General features: G+C 35.0%; 2 protein-coding genes across 4 annotated transcripts in view; one reads left to right on the forward strand and one right to left on the reverse strand.

Moving 5' to 3' along the window:
• Positions 1-16,161, reverse strand: part of LOC113497812 (mitochondrial cardiolipin hydrolase-like) — a 113,207-nt gene extending 97,046 nt beyond the window's left edge. For 2 of the 3 annotated variants that reach the window (XM_026877573.1, XM_026877564.1), the window contains exons 1-4: positions 15,595-16,161; positions 15,184-15,503; positions 15,008-15,094; positions 12,711-12,985 (exon numbers count right to left, since the gene is read on the reverse strand). In XM_026877573.1, the coding sequence (XP_026733374.1) occupies positions 15,074-15,094; positions 15,184-15,503; positions 15,595-16,054 (801 nt within the window). In that variant the 5' untranslated portion in view covers positions 16,055-16,161 and the 3' untranslated portion in view covers positions 12,711-12,985; positions 15,008-15,073. Of the gene's footprint in view, positions 1-11,184; positions 11,402-12,710; positions 12,986-15,007; positions 15,095-15,183; positions 15,504-15,594 lie in introns of those variants that run through there. The other variant, XM_026877580.1, reaches the window with a different exon arrangement.
• A 203-nt stretch (positions 16,162-16,364) lies between these two features.
• The window catches only part of LOC113497839 (lysosomal alpha-glucosidase-like), a 29,224-nt gene continuing 26,766 nt past the window's right edge, over positions 16,365-18,822 (forward strand). The window contains exons 1-3 of the mRNA XM_026877596.1: positions 16,365-17,000; positions 18,431-18,598; positions 18,752-18,818. Coding sequence (XP_026733397.1) covers positions 16,618-17,000; positions 18,431-18,598; positions 18,752-18,818 — 618 coding nt within the window. The 5' untranslated portion in view covers positions 16,365-16,617. The remainder of the gene's footprint in view (positions 17,001-18,430; positions 18,599-18,751; positions 18,819-18,822) is intronic.

Genomic DNA, 18,822 nt, shown 5'->3' on the forward strand with positions numbered 1-18,822 from the left:
TTAACTAAGTAGCTTTTTACAGTCTTTGTCACATTCTTAATACATCAGGGTCGAGTGGGATTGTTTTAGAACCGTTTTCTCTCCGTTTATATTTTCGCTTCCTAAAACAAATTTATATGCACAATGCAATTGCAAAATCGGTTTTGGCACGCCATGCAATCACAATAAATAGCCCACAAGACCCAAACGATTATTTTATTCTAACAGTCATTCGATAAATCAATATCAGTTCTGCTCCTAAATAAATAATGACGAACAAGCTCCAATTTTTAAAGAAATATGTACCCTTATAACGTACCCACTATTAGCGCAAAACGGGAGCTTTTAAAACTGTAACACAATACATTCAAATCAATGATCTAATCGACATCTCACGATCGCGATCCCCAAGTATTACCCTCGATCTTAATCCAAAATTGCAAAACGGTTCCCACAGATTCATAGAAATCATAGAAAAAGAAAATTTGCAATATGCCTTAGAAAAGCCGAGAACCTAAGAATTTCACCGTAACAATGCCGTGTAACACAATGGAAATTACAATAGTAGTGATCACAATCAGTTTGGGGGCAAAAAAATGGGTGCTTGGTGGAGATGGGCAATTGAAAAGGGAACGTCTGAGCCGAGCCATCTGCCGCACCCGGCGCTGGCTGCTCACGTATAATGTGACCAAACGATCCCATTACCGTGGACTGTGCCGTTACAAACGCTAATTTCGACAATCGCTCAACAAAGAGGACCGTCGTAAAAATTAAGAACTTGAAAGGGGAAGGGTTATGATTAAAGCAAGTTTAGTCATAAATATGACTATTAAAATTAATATTTAATGTTGGGGTGTTAACTTTGATAACTGAGCTTGCTATGACTTCTGTATCACAGCGTTCTGATTTCTAAAGACTCATTTACATTGTTGTTTTCTTTAAGCTTGATATTTTACAATATTTTAACAGACAAGAGCCCATCCGTGTAACTCTATCCGTCGTATTGTTGTATAGGTGTGAATCTCTCACCGTCGCGTCAGTCCCGAAAGCACCCGCACCCCATGGGCACCGTACACACCACACACCCTACTCCGTGTCTAACTAAACTATATCGTACACGTCTCCCTCGAACCCGTAATTTCTTCAAGACAGCACGTGTTCAGATTCTATGGCGCAATTTGACGGTAAAAAAAACAAAGCTGTTCGGATAAATAAGGGGATTAGATACGATTTTATTTTTTCTACAAAATGATTTGTGTCACAATTCAAAAGAAGTTTTAATAAAAGGGACTCTGTTGCCATGCCAAGAAGTTAATACAATAGGTGTGTGAGATAACAATTGAGGGAAACGAGTTGTTATGATATTTGGAAGCGGATCTTTGCTTTCTATACGAATGCAATTTACCCGGTTCGTTAGTCTAGTGGTTGCGGGATCGCCAAATAAAGCTTGGGTTGTCAAAGGAGCTCGTAAACTTTTCGGGCTGTTTAAGTCTAAACCGATCCTAAATACTGCTCATTTTATTTCAATTCAGATAGTCCGCCTTTACGCTTAACCATGAATAAAATGATGATCAAACAGATCAGTGTCCTACAACAATGACGGCAAGTATCAAAAACCTCATTAATTCCCGAGCCTATTAGCACAATACTAGAACTAAGACAGAATAGAAAAGACAATAACAGACAAAACACGGGCCACTCATCAACGCCTTGTCTGTTCTCGCTATGGTCACGCAACACTTGTTAAGTGCGTTGCCATGGTGACAGTTAAACAAATCCCGCACGACAGCCCACTTTTATATAACAATGCTAAGTTTATTAGGTACTTAGTTAGTGTCTTCACTGTGTAAGTTAATTATCAGGAGTTCAGAAACCTTGTAAGTAGATTTCGGCTCGCCTTACGTATGAGGTGTTGTGTTAAGGGCAAGCATTTTCACGGCTATATTAGCGTAATAGCATTAACTTTTTAGTGTTGCCTAGTGACTGGGAAGTTGATTAACTATGATTTTTATATATCCTGTCAGTTGGGTTACAAGTCAGAGCTAAGACCGATGGTACTATAATTAATTCTAGCCACTTCTACCAGTAAAAAAGCCTATGATCTAATATTAGTTCTTTATCGTTCTAATGATATAGACCTCTTTTGCTAAATTATCGCTTGTTTTTTTGCTGCAAATAACATCCGTCAAATGTGTTAAAAGCAGTTCGTCGACATACGGCTGGCCTAGGCTGACCGCAAACACACACTTAGGTTCTTGACATGTAAAATTACCGATTGATAAAATAAATAATAATTACATTTACCTATAAGGAAAAGAAATTGTGTTATTAGTCACCAAGGCTAGTGGTTTCAGAAGTCTAAGCGGGAAAATGTTAACGGTTATTTTTTCACTTTACATTCGATATTGTGATAATGATGTCCTGGTAAAAATTCCGCTTGTTAAAAATAGTCTTGTTGTCGAAATAGTTCATAATTATTGACATAATAACATGTGGCTGCGCGAAGCATGCTCGTGCCTGCAGGACATACAACAACAAAAAAAAAATAAACCGTTCTTCTCAACACTCCACAGAGTACGAAACTCTAACAAGCCAAAAAGTAGTTTCCAAGACATTTTTTTTTTCGAACCGTTCATTCACATTCCGAACGTCGTAATTCAAGACGAGCCGCGAGCGTTTTCTCACGCGTTCTCATTTCAAATTTAGGCGCGAAGTTGCGCTGCCAGGCGTAGGGATGGGCGGTTATAACTAATAACTCGTAATAGATTATTTAGTTACTAGTGACGTTTATATTAATTACGTTACAAGGTTCATCAAAATGAAGTGAGAAATCACCTGATGATTTAATATGATAATGATGACATTACATTAGATTAATTCTAAGGAATGTTACAATTTTACTATCTACCTATGATATAAAACATTCTGTAGTGATTTTAGTGACAGCAAATGGAATATAAAGTAATAAACATGAATACCACATCGTAATATCTATAGTAAGCACGATTAAAGGATAGGAACCGTAAATAAAATTGCATTTACGTAAATATTTAAATAATAGATAAATTTTATTGCAAACACTAGATTACTCGTATTATGGTAATCATTCGTAATGGATCATCACTAACATCTGGGCTTACGCGTCACAGAGCCTGTTAGGTAACGAACACGAACTTTATTGACACAATCAGTTAATTTAAAACAAAATTGAAAATATATTCTGTCATTGAGGTCTGAGGTAGCAGACCTCACGCAGTCTGGCCGGCGATGCCACCCACACAAATTATTCCGGATGCGAAATTAATGGCAGACAAAAAAATAACCGCTTGTTGAATCGTCATTCATTAAAAAAATAAGTACGCAATCATAATAGAGACGGGCAAATGTTTGTATACAACTTGAACAGTCATTAGTGAAGTTGAAGTAAAAACTATCTAAGAAAGAGTTTAATAAATATTAAACATCTATTAAGCTATTTTCTGTGCGATTCGTTAATACAAGACTAATTCGCCACGAAATGTTCTTTTTAAGCACCCACATTCATCACTAATTCGAGCAAAAACTAAAATGATGCATAATCGACTACACTTGGAATACTAAATCAGTGACATTAGTGTCATCTTTAAATGGATGTGGCAGTTTATGAATTTTATATTAGGTAGTGTAAATATGATTTTGCATACATAATGTCACCTACTTATAACTTCGCACGTTTTCCTTGTAGGATAAAAGTACCTAAATATCGGTTAAGGGAAACTCCGTCGAGTTGATAGACGCCTGCATTTACTGATATGAGCGTTATTTTTGAACAAAACTGGTATTTTGCGGTTAGTATTTCCGTTACTAAGCATTATCCCGATATACCAACCAGGGTTGTTTTTGGGATTTTGCATACATAATGTATAGTTTAAGCGACGTTTTTCTTTTACGTACCAGTATTTTCGTTTATACCCTACATAATTTAAAAAATAACGGCAACTTGTTCACGTGATACCCAACCCCGTAGACGTGCAATTAATTTAGCATCGAAAACAAGTTGTCACCCTCTGGTAGTGTCCTGTAGGTACGGGCGCGAGGGGCCGAGCGAGCCAGATTTTATTCAATCCATAAAAAGCAACTTTACAAGCTACTTCCCGTCTAGACGCGGTAGCGTGTGAGCTAACGATCTCCATTAATATTTAATACATAGTGTAGTTAGTTACATAAATATTTAAGTTAGCACGGTAACTCCCTGCATCCCGTAAGCTACAACGAGAGCAATGCGAACACGCAAACTTAATGCGATTAAACATTACGTTGTTTTTATCATTTTAACTAAGACGTTACTTACTATGTAAATTAGGAGTTTAATTAGATGATAGTCGCTTTTTTATGGGAGCTGACTTCAATCTGTCGAGCATAAAACAAAATACATTTGCAATTTTTTGTTACTTGGATTGTACGAAATTATTCAATTAAATTACGTAAACTTTACTATTTCTAGAATATTTTAGACGCTTTGACGGTCAAATCTTTTTAAACTATCCATTTTTGCTGATGCACAAATAATGTTTGAGGATAAAATATTGTATCTATTATCGTCAAGTTTTTAAACACTCTTTTTCGGCACCTAATTTCTACATTTCATGAAATATGTCACAATATAGAAGCCTCTTTACTTGTTAATCCTTTAGTTGATTAATAAAGTTTTAGGGTTGAATGATGCTAAGAACTCGGAGGAATTAGTCTAGACACTATAAAACATTAAAAGTCTCAACCCTAAAATTCTAGGTTTAATATCCGTACTTCTTCAAAAGTTTCTTAGTCATGGAAGCAAGGGGCCTGTCCAAACAAGCCGCGTTGGGGAGAAAATAGTAAAAAAAATGGCAATTTTGAGAAATGCTCTATTATCATCCCGCGCTAGCTCAGCGAATCTCATGATTGTTTTTTATAGAAACTCTCGATAGTGTGGACATTCGAAGATATTTGAAATTGAATGTCAAACCGATTGTAATGAAATACTTTACAAAGCGAAGAGCTTATTTACCGCAAAGTTGTTCGAAAATAACGGCTAAGTAGTAAGTGCATTTCAACGTTAATTGGCCGTAAACTCTAGCAATGTTTACATCCAGATGATTTTCAGGCAGCTGGCTGTCGTTTCTCGAAACTCCATTAACAAAAACTAATAATAATCCAACAATAATTTCGCAATGTGCAATTACTTTTTCCCTGGTATATGTTACAGTGCTAAAAAGACGGCGAATTACAACACGAATTGTTTGTGCCGGCGCGGCGGCGCGCGCGCATGCAAGACGATACGTCTAAAATATTCAAAGATCGCGCGCTTGCATCAATAGAGTAACGGGCTTGCATTCCGAGCGAGACTTACTGTTCAAAAAAGCTGTTTGAATTCCTGCATGTAGCTACAACACTCAAAATGTTTGTGCCTAACTACATGGAACAAACAAAGAGCTTTAATTGTAATTACCTACTTAAGTTTAAACATTAAATAACTTAATTCTTACCATTGTATTCAAAAAAATAATAAATACTACGAGAATATTGTGATAACAGAAACTCACACACACATAAATTGACGTTAATCTCATCAACGGCCATAGTTAAATTCGAAGGGACAAATGATAATTACTATGCAAAATGTTCATTTAGAATCAAGCAGGCATTCAATAGTATGCGCCTGTATCGAAAACACCATTTAAATGCTCCAACATGCATACTTCGTTATGGAAATCCTTACATAAATCGTCGTAATTAAAATTAATTAAGTATTTTTTCGTCTGAATTGAGTGTGCACTATCTAGATCTGGCGCCAGTGCCCGTACACTGATTAAGGCATTTTTATGATCTAAAAAAGAGTAGGCCACTTCACTTCCTAGTTCTCATTAAGTTTCACGAGTTTCGCCTGAACTGTTTATAATATTTTTCATTCCTCTTAAATATTCTCGCTTTTTGCTTTTTTACAGAGAATAATTAAAGTCAGTTTCTTTCTTAAATAAATTAGTTAAACAACTAATTAAATTCTATTCTGTACTACATGAATACGACTCATAGATATCATTTAACGCTTCGGTAATCAAAAAGCCATCAATATATGTTTAGTAAACAGTAACAAATGAATACAAAAACCTTTTTACGAATCTGATCGTTCAAGATCACACAACACAATGAAATATTTATTTAATTTAGTCATACACAAGTCAGTCATCAACCGCCCGCAGAGTATCAATACGGAGCGTCACAGACATCCATTCATTCGTTCAATCATTCATCCCGTAAAAGCGCGGGAAGCATTGTTAAGGGGTATCAAACCAATTGACAGACTGTGTCAATTCTGTGTACCTATGCTACAAAATAAAAATACACTCCCACGCGACCGCTACGAACACTGTTCGTGCAATCTTGACGTGGTAAAGATAAAATTTAAACCGTGTTGCTCATAGGCAACTAATCAATTTTAGTCTATTTAGAATCTCTTGTGTCAACGACAGCGTTTGAGAAAGAATAATATCGCGCGTTAATCTCGTGATGCCGAGGCAACGAACTTTAGAATACGCATCGTTTTTCAGTGACTAATTGTTAGCCACGAAAATAGATCGCGTTTGAAATAATTTACGAGAACTAACAACTTTTTAATTGCCGTCCATCAGCGTGTCATAACATTTAACGAGAAAAATATACTTCAGTAAGTACTGTGAATGGGATTTAGTTTGAAAACAATCGTGATCGCGGCGACAGCGGCAAGCTGCGGCGTCACCTGGGAATCAAAGTGAAAAAACGGCTATTAAATATAAAGCATCGCGGCACGCGACTACAGTCCATCGAACTAACGTTTGGACATTCTGCATAACCATAGTTTTTTCAACGACCCCCTTTTTAAGACGCGTTTTTGTGCAAATCTTGGTTCCATTGTAGTTCGAAACGAAGCCGTCCACAATGCTATCGAGGAAAAAAGTACGACTAGCACCTGGCGGGAAGACGACGCCGCACACCGACTGCAGAACGTCCCACTATAAATACGTGCTTAATTGCTCAATACGGAACTGGGGTAGCCCATGGCAAAATCGCGGCAGACAATAGTCTTGAACATACAATAGCACAAGACATTGAGTAACGAGACGCCAAATATATGGGGCTCCATTTTTTTCACATAGACCAAAATGCAGGTGATGTCGGAGTTATAGAAAAACGTAAATTCAATTATTCGTGTATTGACAATACGAATTTGGAGCGTTCCTAATCCTGTTGCTATGCGGAGCGGAGAATCTCATTGAAAGCGTGTAGAGACCTACAACGCCCTAAGGCTGTGGCAACCGACGCGTTAACGTCACAGCCCATTATACCCCGGTGAAGAATAACATCATCTCTATGATAATACAAACGTTATAATTACGTTCTATTTCCTAAATAAGTCTATCACAACAAAAAATGGCGGAGTTCCGACCCGTTTGAATAAAACCAAAATTATAAAATAATTTTTACATATAGTAATGAACGCAGCATAGCAAACTCAGTAGCGGAACAGAGCAAGTCATCATATTCACGCGAACGGACTCGCGTGTAAAAATTAATTAATTAATAAAATTATGATAGCAAGCGCGAAAATTAATTTTCCTTGCGTTACACGACATTTTTGCATTCATTCTTTTTATTTTTAAGATAAGCAATTTAATTACAATACATTAACAGTGGTTTTAGATGAGCTTTTATTGTAAAGTTCGAGATCTTTCGTGTTTATTTAAAAGATAACTGATAGTTAACGCTATGAGCTGTGTATTATGTATTCCCTAGAGATCAACGATTGTTATCAAAGTAGTTGATAATGATTATTTACGGTCATTCCGAGGCTATGATAACGAAAGCAGTCAATCTGTGCACAGCGAGCAGCGTCCCCCATGCCGCGACTACTACTCTATGCAGCATAAACAAGACCCCCACATTATACCCTTTTAAGAGCCTCGTAAACTAGCACTTTTGCAAATTGCTCGTAAATTATATATATACGAGTGAATGATATGCAACCATTTAAACAACTTAGTCTATTATCACATAGGTTCAGACGTAATAAACTTTATTGTGAGTGGATACACAAAAGTTTTGGCAATTGACAGAGTCATTGTTGGGTTTTATAGCTCCTTATAATATAGTTAGTGTATTAAGACTCGTTTTAAATGGCGTCACGTCGTCTTCGAAGATATAATCCGTGTTTTTCTTTACCGAGTATATTATGAAGTCGCTTTTATAAAGAATACTCAAGTTACGGTGACAAGGGATTGACGATTTTATGATCGAATGTCACCTCCCCGACAAGGTTGTGAATGGATTTATAATAATGCCGTAAATAAGAATTATTGTTGGCAAACTGTGGACACGTAGCTACCTGATTTTGTAAAATAGGTAATACCAACATTTAAAAAAACAGCGCTTTAATAAAGTTTAAAATAATTGAAGATAATAATAATTATTATAATTGAAGATGAATAAAAACTGAAGTGTTCACTTTTTATTCAAGTTTTAATGTTATAAAGATAAATTAAACAAACCTTTTAGTTTATTACCTTAAGTAAGGGTCCATCTGTCAATTGATTTACTTCACTAATGGTGTGTATTAATATCTTTCGAGGCAAATTAAATCGAATAATGACATATAGAAGTAATAAAAGGTTATATACTAAATTTTTATATATGTTATATATTTTAGCCATCAGAAAGTTTATGGACTTAAAAAGAGGACTTTAATCCAACTGGAATTAAAATTCTTGCAAGAATATAAGAACCTCGTTCTAATTCTTATCTAAATTCAAATTATTTGTACAAATTGTCTCAAAAATTCCATCGCATAGCAAGACGCTGCAATTTAAATACTCAATACACATATTAAACTAAAATAACACGTTATTTAATCGACAACAAAACATCCAAATTACCTCCTACCGTATAATCACCAAAAATATACTATAGTATTAAATCTTTAAGTAAATATACATAAAAATAAAACTGCATTTGAATTGTAGTAAAACAATATAACCAGCAGACTTATTCCATTAACACATTACGAGGTAAAGTATTTAAATATGTAGAAAACGCCGACTTTAATTAAGCGGGTAGTTATAAAAGATTGATGATGCTACCACGTCATTAGCACATTGTCTGGGTTTCGACCTTCTCAACTTGTATGTTTAACGAAACTGTGTCTAAGTTTCAAGTGTTTTGTACGTAGAGGTAAGTTTGCTAAAGTCACTGTTTATTTGAGCGCATTGATAAAAACAGCGTAATGAGAACCAGACAAAACGTTAGTTACAAATCAAAATTTTATTTTGCGTTTGAATGATAATATATACGTATTTTTTAACGAGGACTGCCGCTCTGAGGAATTTAATCCTTGAGACCGCCAGACTCAGAATAGGCATTCGTGGATCAAAGGCTTGTTCTTCGCGGGGAACCTGCAACACGTCGCAACTAGTGGGCTTAGCTTAGTGAGCTTAAATACTCGTCCATGCATTACTTTGCCTTGACAATTCCTTGAAAACATAACAGGAATACAATGATATTAAACAAAAAAAACCTGCATCAAAATCAATAGCTAAAGCGATTGAATTCGCAGAATTAGACAGACTGTACAGGATTATTTACACCTAGTATATACACTCGAGTACAACAGTGATATTGTCAGGACAAAAGGTCGCCGACGGATCAACGACTCGTGTCCTTGCGAGTGTTCTAGCGCCGGGAGATTCACTTATCGAGTGACCTTTATGCTCCTGGACCATACAAAAATAACAAACAAACATCTAATGAAACAATGTTACGTAAGAAACAAGTAAAATATTCAACCGTTTAAGTAACTAACAATGAGGGAATTCGCATTTTGAGGTAAACATTTACAAGACATTAGACAGGCCACGGGTAAAGGATGCCTTGTATTTTATCCTAATTCAATCCTAGTCGGGATAGAAACAGTTTATTTGACAGCCAAGTGGCACAGAATGAGAATTTACAGAATCTATTTGGACTGACTCAATTAGATTGTATTTGGTATTCTCCCCAATCTGTCTTAAACGTATCCGAGTCGAAGTTGATTCGTATGAGATCGCGATAAGGCTACAATGAGCACAATACTCGTGACCGTACGTGAAAGCGGCGCCATCGACTAACAAGTGTCGTCCACACAATACATGGAGCCGGACAAGACGACAACACAACAATCGAGTGCTCGGATCGACTTTATCGATTATGTTCCGATTCACGCGCCCTTTATCCACTTCCTTTAAAAGCGTTATATTCCATATCTGGACAAAACATCCGGTGCTGTTAACCCTTCAACACTTTGTTTGTAAATATAAAAACATTTAAAATGTTAAACGTTACGTGAGTCACACGGCCGGCATTAGGACGCAAATACAACGGTAGCTAAGCGACAGAAAGCGAAACGAGCACTATTTTTAAAGCGTACCGTTTCATAAACATGGGGAAGTTTCGTCCCACTCTAGTTTCGTAACGTTAGCGACTTTCTAACTGAAAACACGAACAGTTTCACAGATCATCGAACTTTCGCCTGATGCCGCTAATAATAGAAAGAACAACATTAGCTTTTAAAACTAAATGTAAGTGTCACACCGATAGCTGTCATTGAGACGACATGCTCTGAAGATTATTTATTTTAAAACATGAACAAGGTTTTTAACTTATATCTTAGCTTCACGTAACGTTTGATCTATGATTTTTGAAAACCCTAAAATACTCAGTATCTTCTGTATTTCTTTCCCTGTGTGAACAACTTAACACAGTGCACGGGTCAAAATGTCCCAAAAAACAACAAATAAAACTAATAAATTAAGCAGTTTGTATTCTCTTCATATAGTAGAAATGTGGCGACGTGTGCCACTCACTCGTGAGATCACAGATTAAACATTTTTTTAGCAGTTCATAAACTACGTGATTTTTATGAATTACTTAAGTAACCAGTAAATGTTTATTCAGGTACTAAACTTAATAAGGACGACATTTCAAAGTTTTACTACCGTTTTATTGTGTTCTAGTTAAATCTAAAGTAGCCGACATAATTTTCCACATAAATCTGCGTTACAAGTATCTTGTTACTCAGTATTCAGATGACACGACGAAATAACAATATCTATGTCCTTAATCTTCGAGGAAATAAAGTTTTAAGAAGTCTTCATAAGTTAACTCTACATAGAAGCACTTGGCGTGCATTTGCGTACTTCAAACTATCGCGTAACAACTCGAATTCAAAGTAACACGGACAGAATGTACATAACGATAAATTCTTAGAACGAGGTACGTAAATGCAAAAATGTGACGTCCACAGTTTAATTAATTCTAAAGAATGCAATGTCCTCACGACTTTCTGGCCAGGAAACGCTGGTACTGAGACCCATGACGAACGAACCGACTTCCACCATTCCTGAATATTAAATAGACATTATTAATAGGGGAAGATGATCTAATACAACGGACTGAACGGAATACCGGGTTACAACATACTTCGCGAAATACTAGTAACTTAAAACAAACATTATAATAATACACCTCCTACGAGTAGATGTCTGAAACGATTATAGTTTAACAGTCTATCTCACAGAAATTTAACTCGAACAGTTCGCATGGCAACAAGAAAATGGCGTCCTTCAACAGGACTAAGACTCTACTATTTGGCTTAACTATTAAAATATGAAATAATTTACAAGATTTAATATCTTGATATGAAGGTTGTTTCCGAAGTGGGCCTTAAATTACAATATTATTATTAAATGAGTGACCAACTTATTTTAATCAAGTCACTCACAAAACGGTTTTCGTTATCTTAAAATAAAGCTGGAATTAATTTATATTTAAGTATAAGACGCCAAATCGAATTACATGTAAAGAAAATATAAAGCACAATATTGCTTGTCCCGGCCGCTCCGACGTAACTGCCGAGAAATTCAAATCGAAATAAGAATGGAATACTAAACAGCGAAGCGATGCGTTCGTAACAAACCTCAATGGAAGCATTCAAATTAGTTTTCCGAAAACCGAATTCCAAGTAAGTAGTTTGTCTACGTAGGAACTTATAACGACCGAGGTTCAAGGCTGGTTTATTCAAATTTCCTATTCGAATTGCATAACCTGTTATTTCACAACATTTCACACGGCTTCGCAGCCAGACAGTCCTTGACCGTTGAAAGTGTTTAAGGCATATAGGTAGATGGATTAAAACACGGACGTCAAATATGAAGCTCGTATAATGGGTGCCCGTCACGATTTTTATTTTTACCTAACTGTCTAATAATTGTACAAGTGGGTAGGCATGTATGGTGCCTATTTAACAAATGGACGAAACTTAGTAAACTCGCTAGCTTCACGTGAAAAATGTATGGCGGTGCTTTAATACCTACATAAGGTATGAAAATTACAGCAAAATTTGTAAAATAGTGCAAGAAAATAAATACATAAATAGTAAGCTACAGCTGAACATATCAAAAATAATGCCTTGAGCGTCAAGTAATTTTCAGATGGACATACTTTTACTTACTAAATACTAAAATACTACTAATGAATATACATCTTCCTAGAATAGAATACCTAGATAAATTTCAGTAACTAAAAATGAAACATTCAAAATTTTGGTACAAGTAGCGACATCTGTCGTAAAGAGGAACTAAATTAATAAGGCTACTCAATCCAAGATGTCGCTGGTGTAGACATACAGTTACGTCAGTGTGCAAACTTACCAATAACGCCATCTAGCGGTGAGTGGCTGAACAAGTTTCTCACTTGCTCAACCACAATTCCAACAGCGCCATCTAGTGACAATAACACTGCATCCAATGTGCACTTTATAAACACAACTTTGAAAACTGTTAACTTTATCACTTTCCATCATTTATTATATTTACGTTTTGTATTCGTTGTTTGCACATTTTATGTTATAATCGTCCACTTTTATATTATTTGTAGCACATATTTTACACTTGCACATGTGGTATTTCATATTTTGTACTTTTATCTGAAACAAAAAAAGGTACAATTATTTTTATGCTTACTGCATTACTATCTATAAATTATTCAGTCATAACTAGGACAGGCAGACCCAGACGGAGATGGCGGGATGATCTGGATTTGTTCTTACCGAACTGGTCACTCGCGGCTCATGATAGACACAAGTGGAAGAAGAGTGGGGAGGGCTTTGCCTAGCAGTGGGACATTCCAGGCTGGTAATAATAATAATAACTAGGACAGGACTATAATATTATGTTTAGTTATTTGAACAATCATTGTTCTCATATAATATTTTGATCTTATATTAAACAAAATGAACAAAATTATAAAAAAGCATACACAACAATACTTAATCATAATTTTATTTACCTAGCTGATGCAACTTTACAACTTGAACGGAAAACATGGGCCAATTAAAGTTGAAAAAATTGATGACAAAATACTTTCAACAATAATTTAGCACTATAAATCATTCTTGTATTCTCTAATATAATTGTTATTAAAACCCATACAGACCCGCTGAAAATTAAAACTTAGTTTGAAAGATGCAGAGCCGACACCTGCCATTAAAATCATAAATAGCCATTATATTTTCTAGATTTAAAGTTTAAATTCTTATCCTGATAATGACTAACTAATATCAAGATTTAAATTCATTGTTTGTACAATATTTTACATGAAAATTGCATTTCACCTACCACATGGTTTTAATTGCGTCTCAAATTTGTATAAAATGAAAAGATTATTAACATACTTTAATTATACAAATGGGAATAGTATTCATACAAAAAGAATGATATTCATGCAATCAATGTTGACTACTGTATTTTCTTTTTCAATTTATGATTGTAGAATTAAACATTGCCTATGTGGCATGTGCATGTGTACCAAAACAAGGAATTTCTTAATGATTCTGGCAAAGAAAACACTTTCGTATGATTAATAACTATACTAAACAAGTGTCTGTTAACAGATGTCTTTAACACAATCAAATAAATAATTAAGTACATGTTTATCTTAGTCTTCACATATCATATTTTTTTAATTACACCTGATAGAATGATTTATCAGGCGAGATGACAAATAAGAGTAATACTTATTACAGTGGAAAATAAAAAATAATAACATTATGACCTTTCTAGAATGTCCTTCAAAATGAACTTGTTTATATCTCTTTTACAGTGAACTTTTAAACCAAATAAAATTATAATACGTACCACAAACACTTCATCCAATGAAATACCGATCCAGGATGTAGAATACATGGTGATACTTGGCCGTAATAAAACAACCAAGTATTTTCCAACCTAAGATTTGAAACTTACTCTGCACACAAGTTGTATACACGTTTTTTAAGGAATACACCGAAAAACTGGGCTCGGACTAACACGGTTGCGTAAACAAGACAGCTCTAATGAATCTAAGGTCACCTTGCAGCCCACTTTCAAACTGAAACTTTACAATTAGCCTGAAAAATGCAAGCACGTGCACATAGAAATGCACCTAATGCACCACGTATTTTTAGTCTCAAAAACTTTTTTACACACTGTAACGACCTACCGAGTGTTAAAATCGCACAATTACTGTACTAGCAAGGATTTAAAGGCAATATAACACGTGAACTTTATAACCAATTCGAATTACAGCGGCTGAAAAAACTACACAAAGAAAACATATGATCGATCGAAATTGAAGTGCACATGGACTTGTCTATGGCAGTCTCCTGTCATCTGTGAGGAACGGGAAATGATACGAATTTTTAAATCTCTCAGAAAATTAAATAAAATTTTAGAGCCAGCTCTCATTAAACAATAATCAGTTAAAATAATTATGGAAGGATTATTATGCACGAATATTATTAAAAGGAGTATGTTTAGAAAACGAAATATCCAGTAAAAAGTAAAAAATATATGTCTATGGTTATTTGAAACATTGAATGAATGTGTTTGTGACCATGAATAAAAAAATAATAAATAAATAAACCAAACATGAAACAATCTTGACTGTCCTGCATGCTCTATGTACTTACCGGCATAAACTGAGTCGTACAGATTTTAGCTCCTTCCTTTTGTGAAGTGTAATATATGTCTAAATATCATGTTGAAGTCATTAAGGCCTGGAACAGTAAATTTATTTGGTAAATAACGAATGTTAAAATATAAAAATCAACTCGGACCACAAAAACATTGCTAAAATGTAACTTACTGGTTCAGTTTCCACCCATAAACTCTCAAATTCTTTTTCGAATTTTCCGACTATATTTTGATGAGATGTAACTATAACACTTTCGTGATTTGATACCATAGCCTGGGTGGACCAGTTTAATGAACCAGACATAACGAAGCCTTTAAAATGTTTTGATTTCTGTGGAACTTTCGCAGTTTTCGTAAATGTTCCGTACACATTTAACTTTTCTGCATGTGCTTTTAACATATTTTTTCGTTTAATGGCTTTGGGCCCGTCAATAATACAAAACTTATGATGCATTAAAATAGATTTCTTGCTGGTCTGCACTTGGATGAAACCTAAAAATAGAATAAAGCAATAAAAAAAACTTTTACTTATGAGATGAATGAGAAGTAATACAAAAAAATATCTAAATCCTTGGATACTCACTATATTCCTTCAGCTTATTAATTTGCGATGGTGGAGTGAAGGCCATATCGCTGTCAACGACTATTCTTACTAAAATGTGTTTCTGTCCCAGCCTAATTATTTGTTCAGCTATTTCACTGCTTGTTATCAAATACATACAGACGTCTAAAGTCTCACGTGCTGATTTTATGTACTTTATTAATTTGAAGCAGTTCAACTCTCTGCTTTCACAGATAGTTATATCCTTGTTAGGTGGCACTCTTACTGTGTGTCGGACAACGTCGTCCGAAAATAATATGACGTCGTTTATATCCCGATTTTTAAGATTTAATACTTCATCACATGTGTCTTCGTTGCGCGTCTCAGATAGGCAAGACTTTTTTGAACTAGAAAAGTATTTATACACCTTTTTCACAATTTGACTTGCAACTACCACCGTTGCTGTGGATGCTAACAGAATCTTCGCATTTCTCCAATCCATTTTGGAAATTTTACAGCATTCGGTATTTATTAACGAGACACGAATTAAATAAAACTTTAAGCTATCAACAGTCCACCATGTTGCCCACGCATCTGCCCGAAAGTTTTCATATCCCGAGTTATCAAAATATTGGCAAATACCCTCATTTGGAAAAAAAATAAAAAATATTAATTTTTATTATTTTGAGAAAGGGAAAAAATATATAACTTTTAAAAATCTCCATTTAAGTATTTTTTTAAGAAATCACAGTAATTTGCTTATTTTTCACTAACTGATAAAACCTTTTTTTGATACTGACATTATCTTGGCAGAATATGCAGAGTCCTAAGCCTGTCAGATAACAGACTAGAAAAATAACAACAAAAACAAACGAATTTTGTTGAAAATTTAATGAATTGACTTTATTTTTAATAAGCTAAGTGTTGATATAAAATAGATGCGTTTCATGACTTGCATTTGTGAATAAGACAATTTTAAAACAGTTGCGCTTTTTGGTTTTATCCATAATCTAAAATTAGATTCATGGGTTGTTTCCGACGCGTAATATTGTAGAAGAACAGAAAATGCCGAAAATACCATATAAATCAGAGAAGAATCATGAGGACGACGAGGATTACGAGATTGTATCTTTCGAAGACTTTTGTGATAAATCGCCAGGCTCCAAAACGGATTTGTTGACTCTAAATGACAACATAAATTATCGTCTTTGTTATGAGAGTGATAAGGGGTCCAAATTGGCTGAAACTGAAGGAGAGACTTCCAGGAGTGCGGACAGGCACACGGAAACGTCTCTAAATGGTCCGAAAAGTGTTACCTTTAAGAGAAAACTGTCAAATTCTTTCGCTCCATTTGGGCGGTACAATGCAAAGGCGGGCAGGGCTCCACTGTTCAGCGGTGTTATTCCTAAACCAAGAAATGAAGGCGAATCCACTTCGCGAGAACATCGGTAAGTTAACATAGTCATTACTTAACAAGACAAAAGTAATGTAGCATTGCTTAAAGCAAAATAAATCGTCATGAAAATAATACATAATGATTGTAAGTTATTATTGTAATAAATTAGATAACAATTAACACATAGTCATATTAAAAGTCGGCTTTATAAGTAATCAAGAAGTCAATAGCTGCTCCGACATGTTGGTTGTATTGATAGTGCAGTAGTACTTATGAAAGGTGCTTTGTCTTGAATAAAAAATCCAATTAAATAGTAAGTATTAATTATTGATTATGTGTATATATTTACATATTAAAAATATATTCATATTAATAGTGAATTTCACACAATTTGGCAAAGGCGCTTCTCATTCATGTGGTGGTGATTATTATAGATCTATTCGCAATTTTAATGTATTCTGTACCATTTATCTATACTTATATTTAAAGCTGAAGAGTTTTCATTGTTCGTTTTTATGTACTTGTCACAGGAACTACAGGTAAAATTACTGTTCCTTCGGTGTCCTGTGTCAGGTAGCCCTTAATTCAGACAAGCTACAGAATATTGCATTGTCTCAACTCAACAGAGCAGTAATTAATGTATATTACAAAGACATAGCAAATTACAAAAACAAGGAGAAGATATGTGCATTGTAAAATAAATAATTAAATTAAAAAAAATCCTTACGTCTTCATAAGTCTTCACACCATATATTATTATAAGTCAAGTTTTGAGGGGGCCGTTTTTTTAATTATTGTTATCAGGGCACTGACCTGTATCTGTACTAGCTATAATAATAGAAGGTAGCTTTGAAAGCAGTACATAATTATACCCTTGTCATAATAATATTGTAACATTAACAGTCAGCGATCTTTAAAAAGTAAAAATACAGGCACTGGAATACAATATGATAAATCAGCAAAATAATATTACTCACACACAAAAATGGAGTCTAATATACATGTATGTATAAAGGAAACAGTTATTATATTACATACTCATTGTTCTCTGATTAATCATTGGTTGCCTTTAATGTAAACATGAACTTTGATTAAATAAATTGTCTAACATAAAGTTATATAAATAGCATAACACTCTCTTTGAAGTTATATTGTTGATTGGACAGTTGCAATCTAAATGTTTAGTGGTTTGTTTGTGAGCTATGGAAAAGTTAGTATTTGTGTGTTTTATTTATTTTTAGTTGTTTGTTTTGTTTTACTGGTAATTAAAACAGTACTTCTTCTTTTATTCCTCTTGTGACACAGTTAGTGCTAGTTATCTTTCATTATTATTTTTTATGGTTCAGTACCTACGGCATGAAATAGATATACTCTAAAACTGTTTATCTATTTCTGTTACTGCTAAACCAATCAATTCATCCTGTCATATAGACACTAAGGCCATTGATATCTGTATGTGTAAGCAACTATCTCTGTCCTTAGGTACCAGCGCTTCTCTGAGCAGCGCAACATATTCCGTCGCGCGTGGGAGCACCTGCCGGGGCTGGGGTCGGGCATGCTGGGCGTGGCGCTGGTGTGCGCGCTGTGCGTGGGCGCCTGGTGGGCAGTCGGCGGCGCCGTCGGCGGGACCTGGGGAGAGGAGCATTACAGGTAATGGGTTTTTTGGTTGGCTACTGGTTAAATTCATATTATTTATCCAGCTATCAAAAGGTGATCAGACCTAAGCAGAGTTAGGGCGTAACAGACAAAGTGTAATTTGTGAGAGCTGATTCATGTTATTATAATAGAATTTTATAATTACAGGAAACTATGGGAGAGGACTCATCCAGATGCGATCACGAAACCTCTGTCACCCATGCCATATGAAAAGGTAA

This window comes from Trichoplusia ni, chromosome 1, assembly GCF_003590095.1.
Source record: "Trichoplusia ni isolate ovarian cell line Hi5 chromosome 1, tn1, whole genome shotgun sequence".
NCBI classification, from domain to species: domain Eukaryota; kingdom Metazoa; phylum Arthropoda; class Insecta; order Lepidoptera; family Noctuidae; genus Trichoplusia; species Trichoplusia ni.